The following is a 14,100-nucleotide window of genomic DNA, read 5'->3' on the forward strand; positions in this document are numbered from 1 at the left end:
AAACAACTGGCAGTGTTTGTTGCTAATGTTACAGTTTAAGCTTTCAAGTGAAAATTAGAATTTGGAAATCTTGTCTGCTACCATGAGCTTGCTAGCTTCCCAGTGCTTAAGACCTTTCTGATGAGATTGGTGGTAATATTAACAAATATAATTTTAAAAATATTGTATGAGAAAATGTATTACATTTGGAAGGCCTACTATATAACTCAGTGAACCAGCATTTTCCAAATGACTAATGCATGATCTTAGAAAATTTTGAGTGGGTTAAAAGAGCCATTGAAAGTGTAATATAGGGACTTCCCTGGTGGCACAGTGGTTGAGAATCCGCCTGCCAATTCAGGGCTCACGGGTTCGATCCCCAGTCTGGGAAGATCCCACATGCTGCAGAGCAACTAAGCCCGCGAGCCACAACTACTGAGCCCATATGCTGCAGCTACTGAAACCCATGTGCCTAGAGCCTGTGCTCTGCAACAAGAGAAGCCACCACAATGAGCAGCCCGCACACCGGAATGAAGAGTAGCCCCTGCTCACCGCAATTAGAGAAAGCCCGTGCACAGCAACAAAGACCCAACACAGCCAAAAATAAATAAATAAAATAAATTTATTTTTTTTAAATGTAATATAATATAGACCAGTGAATTTTATTGTATCAGAGTACAAGTTCATTGATATAGTTATCAGACTGCATTGCAGCATTATAGTATCACAGAAGAATATCCACAGTTATTAGAGTACACCTGTTTTACAACTACTTATCTGTATTGCAGTAGATAGAACGAATACAAACTCAGATATGAGAATCCATTTGTAGTGTATTGAGCCAGACATAAAGGAGATTTGCCAAAATGTAAAAACAATGCCACTTTTCTTATTAAATTGTTTTGTTTGAGAAAATATAGCTATATTTATAAAAATTTTATTTAACGTGTAATGTGTTTGTTATCTTTAACTGAGTAAATAAGTATTTTAAAAATTTATGAGGTTGAAATTTCATGTGATAAATATCCATGTAACACAAATATATAAAAGTTCTTGGGGATCCTGAGACCACGAGGTTTGAGAAATGCTTATCTAGAATAGTGCCTAGCATGTAGTAAGCAATTAATAGACGTTTGAATGCTTCTTGACCATGTCACTTTTATAATTTACCTGTCTTTTCAGTACCACATACATTTGATAATGTATCTTTTCTGTGTGCCTTTGTTTCATACCCTAGCAACCAAGTTGTTTTTCTATATCTTATCCTGGTACGGTGATTCTCTTTTCCTTGCCTTTGCCCACGCCTGGATGTTGGGCAAGGCAATGAAAAGGGTTGATGCAGGAGCACCATCATATTTTGGAAAGTGTGCTGATTTATTGAGTGAAAGAAGATAGATAAGCAGCTCCTGACTGAACATGGCATTGATACTGGTATAATAGACTGGTTTAAGGTCATCATTCCCATAGTCACAAAATTAGATTTAAAAATAACTTCAGTTGGTTATACCCTGAAATGTAACAAAATAACTGATATTTAGTGATTGTTCTAGATATTATAGATACCTCGCCATTTTGTGTGCATATTGACAATATATTTCAAACATGTTGAATACTTTTATTTTAATGGATTTATCTCATAAATATAGTATACTGCTCTAATTTATTCTAAGTAATTTATATGTATTTGTATAGCTGGTATCTTCAAAATTGAGGAAACATTAAAGAATTCTTTAAAAAGAGGAATTTAGAAAGCCTTATTTATAAAAGGGGCTCATAATTAACTGTGCATGCTTGAACATATATATAAAAGACATTCTGTGAAACAGTTTTGCAGTCTCATGGAAATTTTAAAACAGATGAACAATCCTACAGTATAATTGAAACTAGAAACAGTAATAAACCTAAGGCACTTTAAAAATGATAGCATCTACTGAATTGTATCAATAGGTGTTTGCCTTTCTAGCGTTATTCAGTGACGCGGTATCCTATTACTGAAAATGTTCTCTGATTGCTGTACAGGTTGCTATGGCTCAACTAGGTATTGAACATATAGGGTTGGGTAATACATGACCCCTGTAGTAGACGAGGAGATATGCTACCCAGATTGCCCCTCAAAGAAGGGCTCATTGTCCAGCTATGAGGAGTGCGGGTTACCAGGTAGCCCCTTCTGCACACATCTCTAGGGTCTGCCTTAACTGCAGAGCTACCTCCCTCAAGATCATGATCTCCCTGGAGCAGCATACATTTGCATGCTGAGTTAGAAAGAGGTTTAAAGACCTGACCATTTCATCCCATCACAGAGCACTATGATGGACAGCATTTGATTCAGGGCTTCCCACTTGGTTGGCTGAAATTTTGTTGGCCTATATCACAGTTGGAGTTCTGCCCAAACTTTCTTTCTTTGCCTTCCTTTCACTGATCTCTAGTAAACATTTTGTACTCCAAACACCACCTCACCTCTACTTTGGAGAAGCCAACCTGCAATAGCTCCTGATCTCATGGAACTAATATACTGGAAGGAAATATATGTTAAACAAGAGATTTAAAATGTGATTAATGTTATATAGAAGCATAGGGTGCTATGGTAGTGTGTATAAAAAGAAGCCAAGCCTGGTTATTATATTGTTTTGGGGGGAAGCCTGCGTTAATAGTCAGACCTGTGTTCAAGTGCTAGGTTAACTACTTTGAGTAGCGTGAACCTTGGGTGTGGTGCTGAATTTTCCAAGCCAGTTTTTTCTTTCTTTTTTCTTTTTTTAAAATTTATTTATTTATTTATTTTTGGCTGCGTTGGGTCTTTCTCTAGTTGCAGTGAGTGGGGGCTACTCCTGGTTGCGGTGTGCGGGCTTCTCATTGCGGTGGCTTCTCTTGTTGCGGAACATGGGCTCTAGGCATGTGGGATTCAGTAATTGTGGTGAGCGGGCTCAGTAGTTGTGGCTCACGGGCTCTAGAGCGCAGGCTCCGTAGTTGTGGCACGCGGGCTTAGTTGCTCCGTGGCATGTGGGATCTTCCCAGACCAGGGCTCGAACCCGTGTCCCTTGCATTGGCAGGCAGATTCTTAACCACTGTGCTGCCAGTGAAGTCCCCCAAGCCAGTTTTTTCATTTGTAACATGGAAATGACACACGGTCTCCCATCCTTTAGGCAGCTAACCTGGGATTGCTCACATGGCTGGGAAAATATTCCCAGCAGCAAGAGAGTGAGCCCAATGCACAAACGTTTTTCAAGCCCTTCCTTGTGTCAGTTTGCTAATGTCATGGCCAAGCCTTGATTCAAGGATGGAAAAACAGACTCTGCATCTCCATGGGAGAATTTGTAAAATAAGTGTATTTGTGTGTGTATGAAAAAATTACAACGTAATGCCTGATACATTATAGTAGTAGTTAACATTTATTGAGCACTTTTTGTGATTTATACTTAGTAAGAGGACTGTGGATTACACAGTTGGACTATTGTATGTAATATATTCTATCTCAGTATGAAATGTAAAAGAAGAAATCCATTTGGAGAATTTGGTATATTCTTTTGATATCTTAAAATAATATTTTATGATGGGAACAGTTTGCAAATAAAGCTGTCTTGCTTTCTTTTCTTTTTCTCTGCAGTAAGAAAAATGGAAAACCACCATTACGGAACAGTGAGGTAAAATTTATGTTGTCTACTCTTTGGGATTTTGTGCATTTATTTCATTTGTTTCATTATATTTTTGAATTAGGATAAAATCATGGAATTTAAGAATTAGAAGGGAACTTAAATATCATCTCTAATCCACTGCATATTATAGGAATTCTTCCTAAAATACGAATCCTTGGTAGGTGACTTTTTGTATTTACTTGAATCTGTTCATTTGATGGAAAGTACTTCCTAGGAGATAGCCATAACTGTATTCGTTCAAGTCCATGATGCAATTAATCTTCCCTCTCTAAGCCTCTATTTTGTCATTTGTAGAAACACAGGACAAGTTTACTCTATTTTCTCTTAATAGACTCTCATATTGTTTGAAGATGGTTGTATTTTCTGAATCTTTTTCCCCCGCTAAGCAATCCTCATTCTTTCAAGTGTTTCTCAGGTGACATGGTTTCTAATTGTTCTTCAATTATGTATATATTCCTCTGGATCTATACTAGTTAGTTCCTCTAGACATTACGTTTAGGATAGAATGTAGTCTGTAGTCTATAGAATGTAGTCTAATGTAGACGTGGTCTGACTAGCGTGGAATGCATCAGCACTATTACATTTCTTGATACAAACATCATGTTGCTATAATTCAGCCTAAAGTTGCTTTTACTTCTTTAGCCTTTACTTCTGTTTATATTAAGTGGAGTTGGTGATAAATTGTAAGCCTTCAGGTATCTTTCTGATGAACAGGAACAGCTCTTTTGACAGACATCTGTATTCATCAGTTGATTTCTTTATTTCTTTTTTTTTTTTTTTTTTTTTTTTTTTGCGGTACGTGGGCCTCTCACTGTTGTGGCCTCTCCCATTGCGGAGCACAGGCTCCGGACGCGCAGGCTCAGCGACCGTGGCTCACAGGCCCAGCCGCTCCACAGCATGTGGGATCCTCCCGGACCGGGGCACAAACCCGTGTCCCCTGCATCGGCAGGTGGACTCTCAACCACTGCTCCACCAGGAAGCCCTATTTCTTTTTTTAATAACAATTTTATTGAGATGTAATTCATATACCATAAAATCCATCTATTTAAGCATACAATTCAGTGGTTTTAGTATGTTCACAGAGTTGTACAGCCATCACCACTATCTAATTTTAGAAAATTTTCAATTCCCCAGAAGGATATTCCATACACATTAGCAGTCATTCCTCATTACCCTCTCCTCCTGGCCCTTGGTAACCACTGATCTACTTTCTGTCTCTATTGATTTGCCTATTTTGGACATTTCATATAAATAGAATCATGTAATATGCGGCCTTTTGTGACTGGCTTCTTTCACTTAACATGATGTTTTCAAAGTTCATATGTACTGTTGAATGTATCAGTATTTCATTCTTTTTTATTGCTGAATAGTATTTCATTGTTTAGATATACCACATTTTTTTATCCATCAGCTGAGGGAAATTTGAGTGGTTTCCCCCTTTTGGTCATTATGAATAATAATGCTGCTATGAACATTCATGTACAAGTTTTTGTGTGGACATATGTTTTCATTTCTCTTGGGTGTATACTTAGGAGTAGAATTGCTAGGTCATATGGTAACTCAGTTATTTCCCTGTAAATGTCAGCCTATAGGGTCTGTACTATTAGTCTATTCTATAATATGTCTATTCTCTTACTGTAATTTTCTCTCTTTTTTTGGCCACACTGCACAGCTTGCGGGATCTCAGTTTCCTGACCAGGGATTGAACCCAGGCCATGGCAGTGAAAGCCTGGAATCCTAACCACTAGACCACCAGGGAACTCCCTAGTGTAATTCTGAATGTAATTCTAACATCTAGTGTGTTAAATGGAAGGTATTATGTACAAACTTAATTTGTCTTCTCTATCTTCCTCACAATTGCTGATAGTATTGACTAGGTTAGGACCAGAAGATTCCTCTGTGGCATCTCTTAATCTTTGTTTTTTTGGTTATGGTTTATTCAGCTGTGACTATATCCAGCTGCAGAAAAATCTGGTCTTTATTACTCCATTAAGGCCACAATAGTTTTATAAGAACATCAAATTCCTTGATTAATTTGTTAATTCATTTATTAAGTCAGCCTTTCAACAAATATTGATTGAGCCCCTCATATATGCCTGGCATTGTTCTTGGTTCTGCGTGTATAGCAGTTAACAAAAGTTACTACCCTCATGGAGCTTAATGTTGTGCATGTCAGCTAATATACTAGCACAGTATCCTTAACAAAGAAGGAAATTAGAAGGCTTTGACATGACTTCTTCTAGTAAACTTCTGCTGGCTTCTAGTGATTAGAGTCTCTTAGGTCTTCCTAAACCCTCAATATTAATGTCTATTCTCTGAATATCCTGGAGATTGACATCAAAATTGATGTTATTCAGTTTCCATAATCTTTGAAAAATGGGACGAGATATGCTTATCTCCAGTCATTTGGCAAATTTCCATCTTCATAATCTCTCATATCTAAATTATACCCGAGTAATCAAACCTTAGTTATCTTAGTTATAGCTACTATTTGTATACCACTGTATCTGAAAGTTCTAGGACATCAGTGAAACTATCCAGTACAGCAGTATTCATTCACTCATTTTTTAATTCTTCCTACTTTTTTGTACATTTAAAAAAATATATACTTGTTTGCTAGTTATATAGTGTAAGCAAGATAAATTTAGTTTCGATCAAATGGTTGGCCAAAAAAAGGTTTAAGGCAGTGTACATCCTGATACCACATTTGTGAAATCTATAGGAAATGCACACACAGACATATGCTGAAATGAAATTTGGTAAGAGATGTGCCAAGTATTAACAGTTGATGTATCTCAGTGGTAGCTATAGGCGCCTTATTTTTGCTTAGCAGAATTTTCTAATTTTACGACAGTGAATATGTGTCATTTATGAGGGGACGCAATTGAAAAGATTTTTTTTTTTTTTTTTTTTTGTGGTACACGGGCCTCTCACTGTTGTGGCCTCTCCCGTTGCGGAGCACAGGCTTCGGATGCGCAGGCTCAGCGGCCATGGCTCACAGGCCCAGCCGCTCCACGGCATGTGGGATCTTCCCGGACCGGGGCATGAACCCATGTCCCCTGCATTGGCAGGCGGACTCCCAACCACTGCGCCACCAGGGAAGCCCTGAAAAGAATTTTTTATTGAAATTTTTTATAATCTTTGGTGGGATGGGTTGAGATGAGACAAGTTTCATAAGACATGAGATTTAAGGAGAAAAAAATTTAGATAGAGAATAGTATAAAGAGATAGTTGACTTGATTTTAAAATATATATTCTTTTAATTTTGATGTAATACAGAGGGTATAAAATTCAAAATATACAAAGGTAACACTGTGCTGGGTTTGGTCTTCAGCATTCCCATGCATATTTTTGTACTTTTGGGGTGTGTATATATCTCCATAAACAATATAGGTAGAATTATTTTGCTTATTGAAAAATTTTATAAATTGAATCATTGTATGTATCATTCTCCATTTTTTTCAGTGTAATGTTTTTTTAAGATCCATCTATGTTGATAGCTATAGATCTAGTTAATTTAACCACTCTATAGTATTCTCTTGTATATGAACTGCTTCTCTTTCTACAGTTGTGTAGAATCTTCATTGCATAAATTTACCATGATTTACGTAGTATCTCATAATTGATGTACATTTAGGTTTTTAATTTTATAGTATTATAAAACAATGTGCAGGTTTTTTCATTTATGTGTTTAAGCATATGTTCAGGAATACCTCTAGGATAAGTTTCTAAAAGTAAATTTGCTGGGTTGTTTTACATTTTGCAATGAGTGTACATTTTATATTTTGATAGATGCAACATAATAGTTATGTTGATTTATACTTCCTCTAACAATATACAGAAATGCTTACACTTTTGTCAGCACCACATGACCTTTTATTTGCTATTTCAAACATCTGTCTTTTCTGGTCAGTTCCAGTTCATGTCACCTTTCTAAGTTGATTGACACATCAATAGGAACTTCTCATTGCCCTTTGACTTTGTTGCCTCCTGAATGTTAGGTACATTTTTTTTTTTTTCCTGACTGCATTGTTACTTTAGCTTCTTAAATGGCCTTTAATGGTTGTTTTTTTTTTTTTCTATGATTTGCATGTTAGAGTTATATCATAAAAGTGTTTTTTATATTTTTAAAAAATTACTGGGAAGACTAAAGGTGGGGAAAGTCAATTGTGGTTAAAATGAATTCTTAGGAGAAGCTAGTAGTGTTTATGAGATGTACTGTCTCTAGGTATTTGCATTTAGATTGGTTTCAGGTATGACTTTTATTATGTATCAAGAATGGTACAGTGCTCGCTTTGGCAGCACATATACTAAAATTGGAACGATACAGAGAAGATTAGCATGGCCCCTGCGCAAGGATGACACGCAAATTCGTGAAGCGTTCCATATTTAAAAAAAAAAAAAAAAAAAGAATGGTACAGCATCTTGATTATTTCTTCAGCCTGAGTCAGCCGTCCAGTCCAGGTGTTTGGTGTTTCCTGACTTTAGGAAGTATATCATTCCCTTTATGGATTCAAATGTAATGAAAATAATAAAGTCAGCTTTCAGACAGCTTAAGAAATAGGAGCAGTGACAACAGGGACAGAAGAAAAAGAGGAGGAGGAATTATATACCAGGTAAACTGCTAATTATATACAACGTGCTTCATTGTTACTTTCTTATAACTTTTTTTAAACCTTTCTCATTGTTTGCCCTAGATCATTTCTTGAGAACAGCTGGAAATAGTTGTCCTGTGTTTAAGTCAGAACCTTCTGACTGTTTCACCTTGGAATTATTCTGTCTAAGGCTCAAGCTAGGGATGGAGAAGGTACTGACTTCAGGTGGGATGAAGTGAGGTAGGGAGGCAGTGACAGGAGGGAAACGAGAGTAGAAGTCTTTCTTTAAAGTAGTTGGTGTACATTGCTTTCTCTTTATTCTTTTCTTCCTATACTGTCTCAGTTTGGGGAGGTGAAAGGGGAGATATAGGTTGAAGTTGTAAGGTTTGGCTTGAAGAGAATAGGCTAGCTAGAGTAAATAGACTGTGAGTAGGGCATTTTGTGTTTTGTTAAATGGTGTGTCCCCATGGTTTAGAACAGTGCCTTGGACCAAGTAAATATTGAATGAATGAATATATACATGTGTGAATGAAGTAGACTGGGCCTGTGACTCAGTGGGATGGGGTTTACAACCTTTGTACGGTTTGAAAGACCTGAACTCTGTTCCAGCAGTTACACGGTAGGTTGGTTCTTACCCAATTCTTTCTGTCTTAGTCTTTCTAATCTAACTCTACACACCCAGTGCCTTCATCTCTTGTCTACAATTCTGTACGATATTCAGTGTCTATTTATTAGGATTACATATATAAAGCCCTTAGCACAGTGTGTGACATATGGATGGTAGCTTATTATTCTAATTCAGTACACAAACAACTCACTTAAGGTTTATCAAGTTAGATATTAATTTAATTAAAGCATATTTACAGCAAAGTTTGTCTAACTAATAGAATTTACTATACCATGGGTATTTGTTTATCAAGAGCATAGTAGTTAATACATAAGTGAGCTGTGATTATAGGAGTTGGGGAAAGGAGCTCAATTGGGGACGGGGTCCTTCTGGAGAGTCTTGCCTATTTCGAGAAGTTTCTTCTGCCTGTTCTTCCAGACAGCCCAAGGGTAATAAAGTAAATAACATCCACTATACCCAGTTCCTGTCACCCTTTCCTTATCCTTGCAAATGGTTTTATAGCTCTATTTTCTTGGACCAGTGAAAATGAAGAAATATCTGAGGGTAATAAAATGATTTACTGCTCTTAATTGTCCTCAGTGATTTCCCTCTACACTGAGAGTAAACTCTAAATTCTTCTATGGCTTCAGGGCTCTGTTTTCTATAGGTCCTGTACATCTCTTCGGCTTCTCTCCTTTTGTCCGCTCTGCTCTAGCAGCACTGTCGTCTTGCTCTTCAGTGTGCATACCAATTTTATTCCTGAACTGGGTTTTGTGCTTGGTGTTCCCTGTGCTTTACTACCCTCCCCCAAAGAGACCTTTCTTCTCATACTTTTCTGGATCATTCTTTTTCTCTTGACCCTGCCTAGTCTATGTGTAACAATTTATTTATTGGTTTATTTTTATCTGGGTTTCCCCTGCTAGAATGTGAACTGTATGAGTGAGGGAACCTTGTCTGTCTTGGAATTTGTAAGGAAGAGTGCATATTAGAAATGTTAAATGATAAATCGAGGAATCCAAAAGTTTCCTGTAATTGATAGCAGGAAAATTCCTGTTCAGGATATTTTAAAAATTCTGTTGTTAATAAGGAAGTGGATGATGAACAAACAGTAATGATATGGATAATGGCCATTTCTTAACTGTCCTCTGACCTCATCTTCTACTTTCTCTTGCTCACAGCTCCAGCCAGATAGGCCATTTTATTGTTAAATGAGCTTTTACCTTGGTATTTGGCATTTGCTGTTCTGTTTGCAGTGTTCTTTTTCCAGATATTTCTGCAGCTTCACTTCTGAAAGGAAGTTCTCACTTCCTTATTCAGTTTTTGGTAACATCTTAGTTCCTTGAAAGCATGTTTGAATATGAAGAGTAGTACAGGACTATGTTCTTCAAATGCAGTATCCATCTTAATAGTCGTTTATGTTGCCTTAGATAAAACATGGTTCTTTAATCTTATTTGTTATAACTATTTTAAAAGCTTTCTTTCTTTTTTTTTTTTTTAATGTAGAAAGAGGGGAAAAAAGAACGAGCTGTGGTAGACAAGGTGTTTTTTTCAAGGCTCACACGAATTCTGAAAATCATGGTCCCTAGAACGTTTTGTAAAGAGGTAAGTCTTAATGAAATGATAATGTTAAGTGTTCAACTTTAAAGCTTATGTGAGATCAGAACAAGAGAATTATAAAGCCTTTGTTCTACTACAGGTCAAGTGTCTCCTCTGTAGGTAATGATGACGACATTTTTGTCTAAATCACTGCCTGTCATGCAAGTACTCTTGTTGTTCAGCGCCAGTTTTTAAATGATTTTCTCGTTTATGAAATATTATTTTATTATATTTTATGTGAAATACTAGAGTACTTCAGTACAGCCAGCCTAAATGATATTGCTTTATTATAATATAATGAAAACAAGATTAAATTTAGAAAGACCTTTTTATTACATTAAGATGTTAACAAGTAGCATTGATATGGAATATGTTTGAGAGTTGCTTCTTCATATTTGATAAAATATGTTTTTAAGATACCTGAATTCAAGTATTTTCAGGAAGTGAACTGGTTGTAAGAATAAAGTTTTATTATTCTTTCATTTGTCCTTTTGTCAAGATTATCTTTGTCATGATTTATTAAGTATTTTAAAGATTAAAAAATAAAATAATGCTGTGTTCTCCATCTTTAATTACCTCAGTATTCTCCTTTTGTACATCTAGAAATATTATCACCGTTGACTCTTTCTCCTCCTCATACCTACCTCTCATCCTTTCAGTCACTGGTATCTGCTAATTTTTCTTTCTAAATATTCTTACCTAGATATTACAGTGTTCTTTAATTAGTCTAATTTCAAAGAATCTCTCCTTTTTAAATCTTTTCTGCCAAGTTTGTCTTCTTCAAACATAATTGTTTCCCACTGTTCAAATTTTAAAAAGCATTAGGTTTGTAATCTGTTGATAGCAGGAAAAGGATAAGACGTTCCAAAAGCACTATAATTCTCAAAGAAAATGCACATTCCTCCATCACACTGGATTTGCCCTCCTTCCCCTCACTTCAGCGTCATGTCTTATTGACTCTGCCCTTAAGAGACTCTAAAAAATAATAACATTTGGTTTTTTTCTAATTAGATAGAGATCCTGTGTGTTTCTTGAAGAAAAATTGGAAAACACACTTTTAAAATCTGCTTCGTCCCTTATATTTTAAATGTTTTTTCCAAGCATCCTTGAGTTTCTCTTTGATTAGTCCCTTACTTTCCATTTTTACTGTTCTCACTTGCTTGGATTATTATAGTCTCTTCTCCTTTTCTAACTAGTGTTCTTTCTAAAACCCTAATAAGAACACTTGGCTTCTTTTCTCCTATAGGGTAAATCAAAACGTGACTTTGCCCTTCCTTTCCATACCATCTACTTGGAAGGTTCTTTGCTGTTTTGTAGCCAGGCCTTGTGCCCTCATACTTTCATAACACCATGTTTGTGACAACACCCCCCCAAAAATCAAATATGTTTAAAAAACAGCTTAATGCTCTTTATCTTCTTTGTGAAGGTGTCCCATGACTCTCTGGATATAATTAATTGTTTTCTCATTCTACAATCTACCTGACTTTGAAGAATCTTTATTTAAAATATAAGCTTCTTCTCTGGAAAGATTTTTGTATTACCCCCTCTTATCAGTTAACAGCTTAATGTTCACTTAACCTTTTAGCAGAGGTTTGCTGAATATGAAATGAATGTGAGATATTGAATAGATCTCTGGGAGTTAGTAAGAAGGTAGATGGGCCTAACTTGGCCAACCTCCCAGTTCTGTCAAGGTGTATCCATGCCACAGAGCTATTTTACGAACCATCTTTGAGGGATATAAAAATCCGGGCTTAACCCCAGTTCAAGAAAGTGAAATAAACTCCAGTGGAAATCACAGATAGGGCTTTCCTGGCGGTGCAGTGGTTGAGAGTCCGCCTGCCGATGCAGGGGACACGGGTTCGTGCCCCGGTCCGGGAAGATCGCACATGCCGCGGAGCATCTGGGCCCATGAGCCATGGCCGCTGAGCCTGCGCGTCTGGAGCCTGTGCTCCGCAGTGGGAGAGGCCACAACAGTGAGAGGCCCGTGTACCGCAAAAAAAAGAAAAAAAAAAAAAGAAATCACAGATAATTGGAGGTAGAGATAGATTAATCAATTTATGAAATAAATAAAAATACTGCATATGAACATATGGAAGTTCATCTGTATTATAAGGTGAGGGACTGCCTAAATCAGGCCTATCTTTAGTTTCTGACATATTCTACGAACCCAGTAATGGAATTATGGTGATTCTGAGGACATCCTTTGCATAAAAAGGCATTTCAGGACTGTTAGTAATCAAAGTTTGGCAGATTTTGCTAAATGAGACAAGTAAACTTGATATTTAAAGAAAAATTAAGCAAAGTATATAAAATAAAGGAAAAAATAAACTATCTTTGTCTAATGTTACCTTTATTCCTCAAATGATTAATTTAGGATTGAGGCTGTACTTAAGGTCTGAATTAAAAGTTAGCATTACCATTAAAGTGTCATCTACAGATAGGATTTATTAAAATCAGTAGGTTCTTCTGTTGTCAGTTTAATACCTAACTTCGAGATGGTGGGACAGAGTAGGAAGATGGTATCTTCCTTGCTGAACAACTCTGGCAAACGTTGGGGGAGCAGCTGTCACAACTCAGTCGTGTAGACTTTCTTTGACATTGTCTTCTTTCTTATGGATTCATTTATTACTTCCGTGTTTATGACTCCCTGCCTTGTCTTTCACTTAAGGGCTGTATTTTCAGTACCTTCACCTTTTTTAAAAAACAAGATTTGTTTTGCAAAAATTACAAAAGTCATAGATGCATTTGCCCCTCAATTCCATAACTTTGAAATCAAACACCTTATCCAACAAACATTTCCCCCTGCCACACAACATAATGCATATGGTTTTAATCTATTTTTTATTTTCCATTAAATCTTTCATCTTTTTTTTTTACTCTTAATCCTCATTTTCTCCTTTGTTTTACTTGGTTTATTTAATGTATTTCTAATGTCTTAAGTCTTTTTTGCTACCTCAGACCTTTCAATCCTGCCACTTATCACATGAAGTGATGCAAATATACTTATCTACACTGGTCTGCTTTCTTACATTTTATGTGTAAATCTTGCCTTAATAACTAAATTGAAAGCCCTGCAAGGGCAGGGTCACCGTTAAGAGATTTTTCTAACAAACCGAACCAAATTTATTCTACTTAAGCAAAATTTTAGGCTTCAGTATTTGTTTTTAACTGTATATTGGTAGTTGTCATTTTTCTTTATTAGAGTTGTATAATAAAAACATAGGACAATCGCAATACACTGTGATTTCGGTAGTCTAAGTTATACTGCTGGTTTCTGTCATTGACTGATTATATGAAGGCAAATCATTTGACCTGCCTGGGATTCACTTTTGAATCTGGATGAAAAATTAGATTAAATGTTCTATAAGGCCTTTTCCATTTACATTATATTTTAAACTTCTTTCAAAATTATATTTAAAAATAACCTGTAGGTAAAATGTCAGCCAGCTACATTAAAGCTAGAATAAAGCTTTGAATTTAGAAACCAAAAATCTTTACCAAAGTAATGTTTCTTTTAACTTTCTAAAATGCATTTAATTAATTTACTATACCTGGTTTATTTTAGACAGGTTACTTGATACTTATTGCCGTTATGCTGGTGTCTCGAACATATTGTGATGTTTGGATGATTCAGAACGGGACACTCATTGAAAGGTACTTTTCATCTTCCTCC

At 36.2% G+C, this 14,100-nt stretch overlaps 1 protein-coding gene and 1 non-coding gene across 4 annotated transcripts in view; both read left to right on the plus strand.

Moving 5' to 3' along the window:
- ABCD3 (ATP binding cassette subfamily D member 3) overlaps positions 1–14,100 on the plus strand; it is an 81,944-nt gene that overhangs the window by 20,516 nt on the left and 47,328 nt on the right. For all 3 annotated transcript variants that reach the window (XR_010841750.1, XM_059069945.2, XM_059069952.2), the window contains exons 2-4: positions 3,581–3,617; positions 10,335–10,433; positions 13,993–14,081. Coding sequence is in view for 2 of the 3 variants with exons in the window: in XM_059069945.2 (XP_058925928.1) it covers positions 3,581–3,617; positions 10,335–10,433; positions 13,993–14,081 (225 nt within the window). In the remaining variant the exon portion in view is untranslated. The remainder of the gene's footprint in view (positions 1–3,580; positions 3,618–10,334; positions 10,434–13,992; positions 14,082–14,100) is intronic.
- LOC131747444 (U6 spliceosomal RNA) lies at positions 7,916–8,022 on the plus strand. The gene has a single exon (XR_009332908.1). It is a non-coding gene; the product is annotated as a U6 spliceosomal RNA (small nuclear RNA).

This window comes from Kogia breviceps, chromosome 1 (assembly GCF_026419965.1).
Source record: "Kogia breviceps isolate mKogBre1 chromosome 1, mKogBre1 haplotype 1, whole genome shotgun sequence".
NCBI classification, from domain to species: Eukaryota; Metazoa; Chordata; class Mammalia; order Artiodactyla; family Physeteridae; genus Kogia; species Kogia breviceps.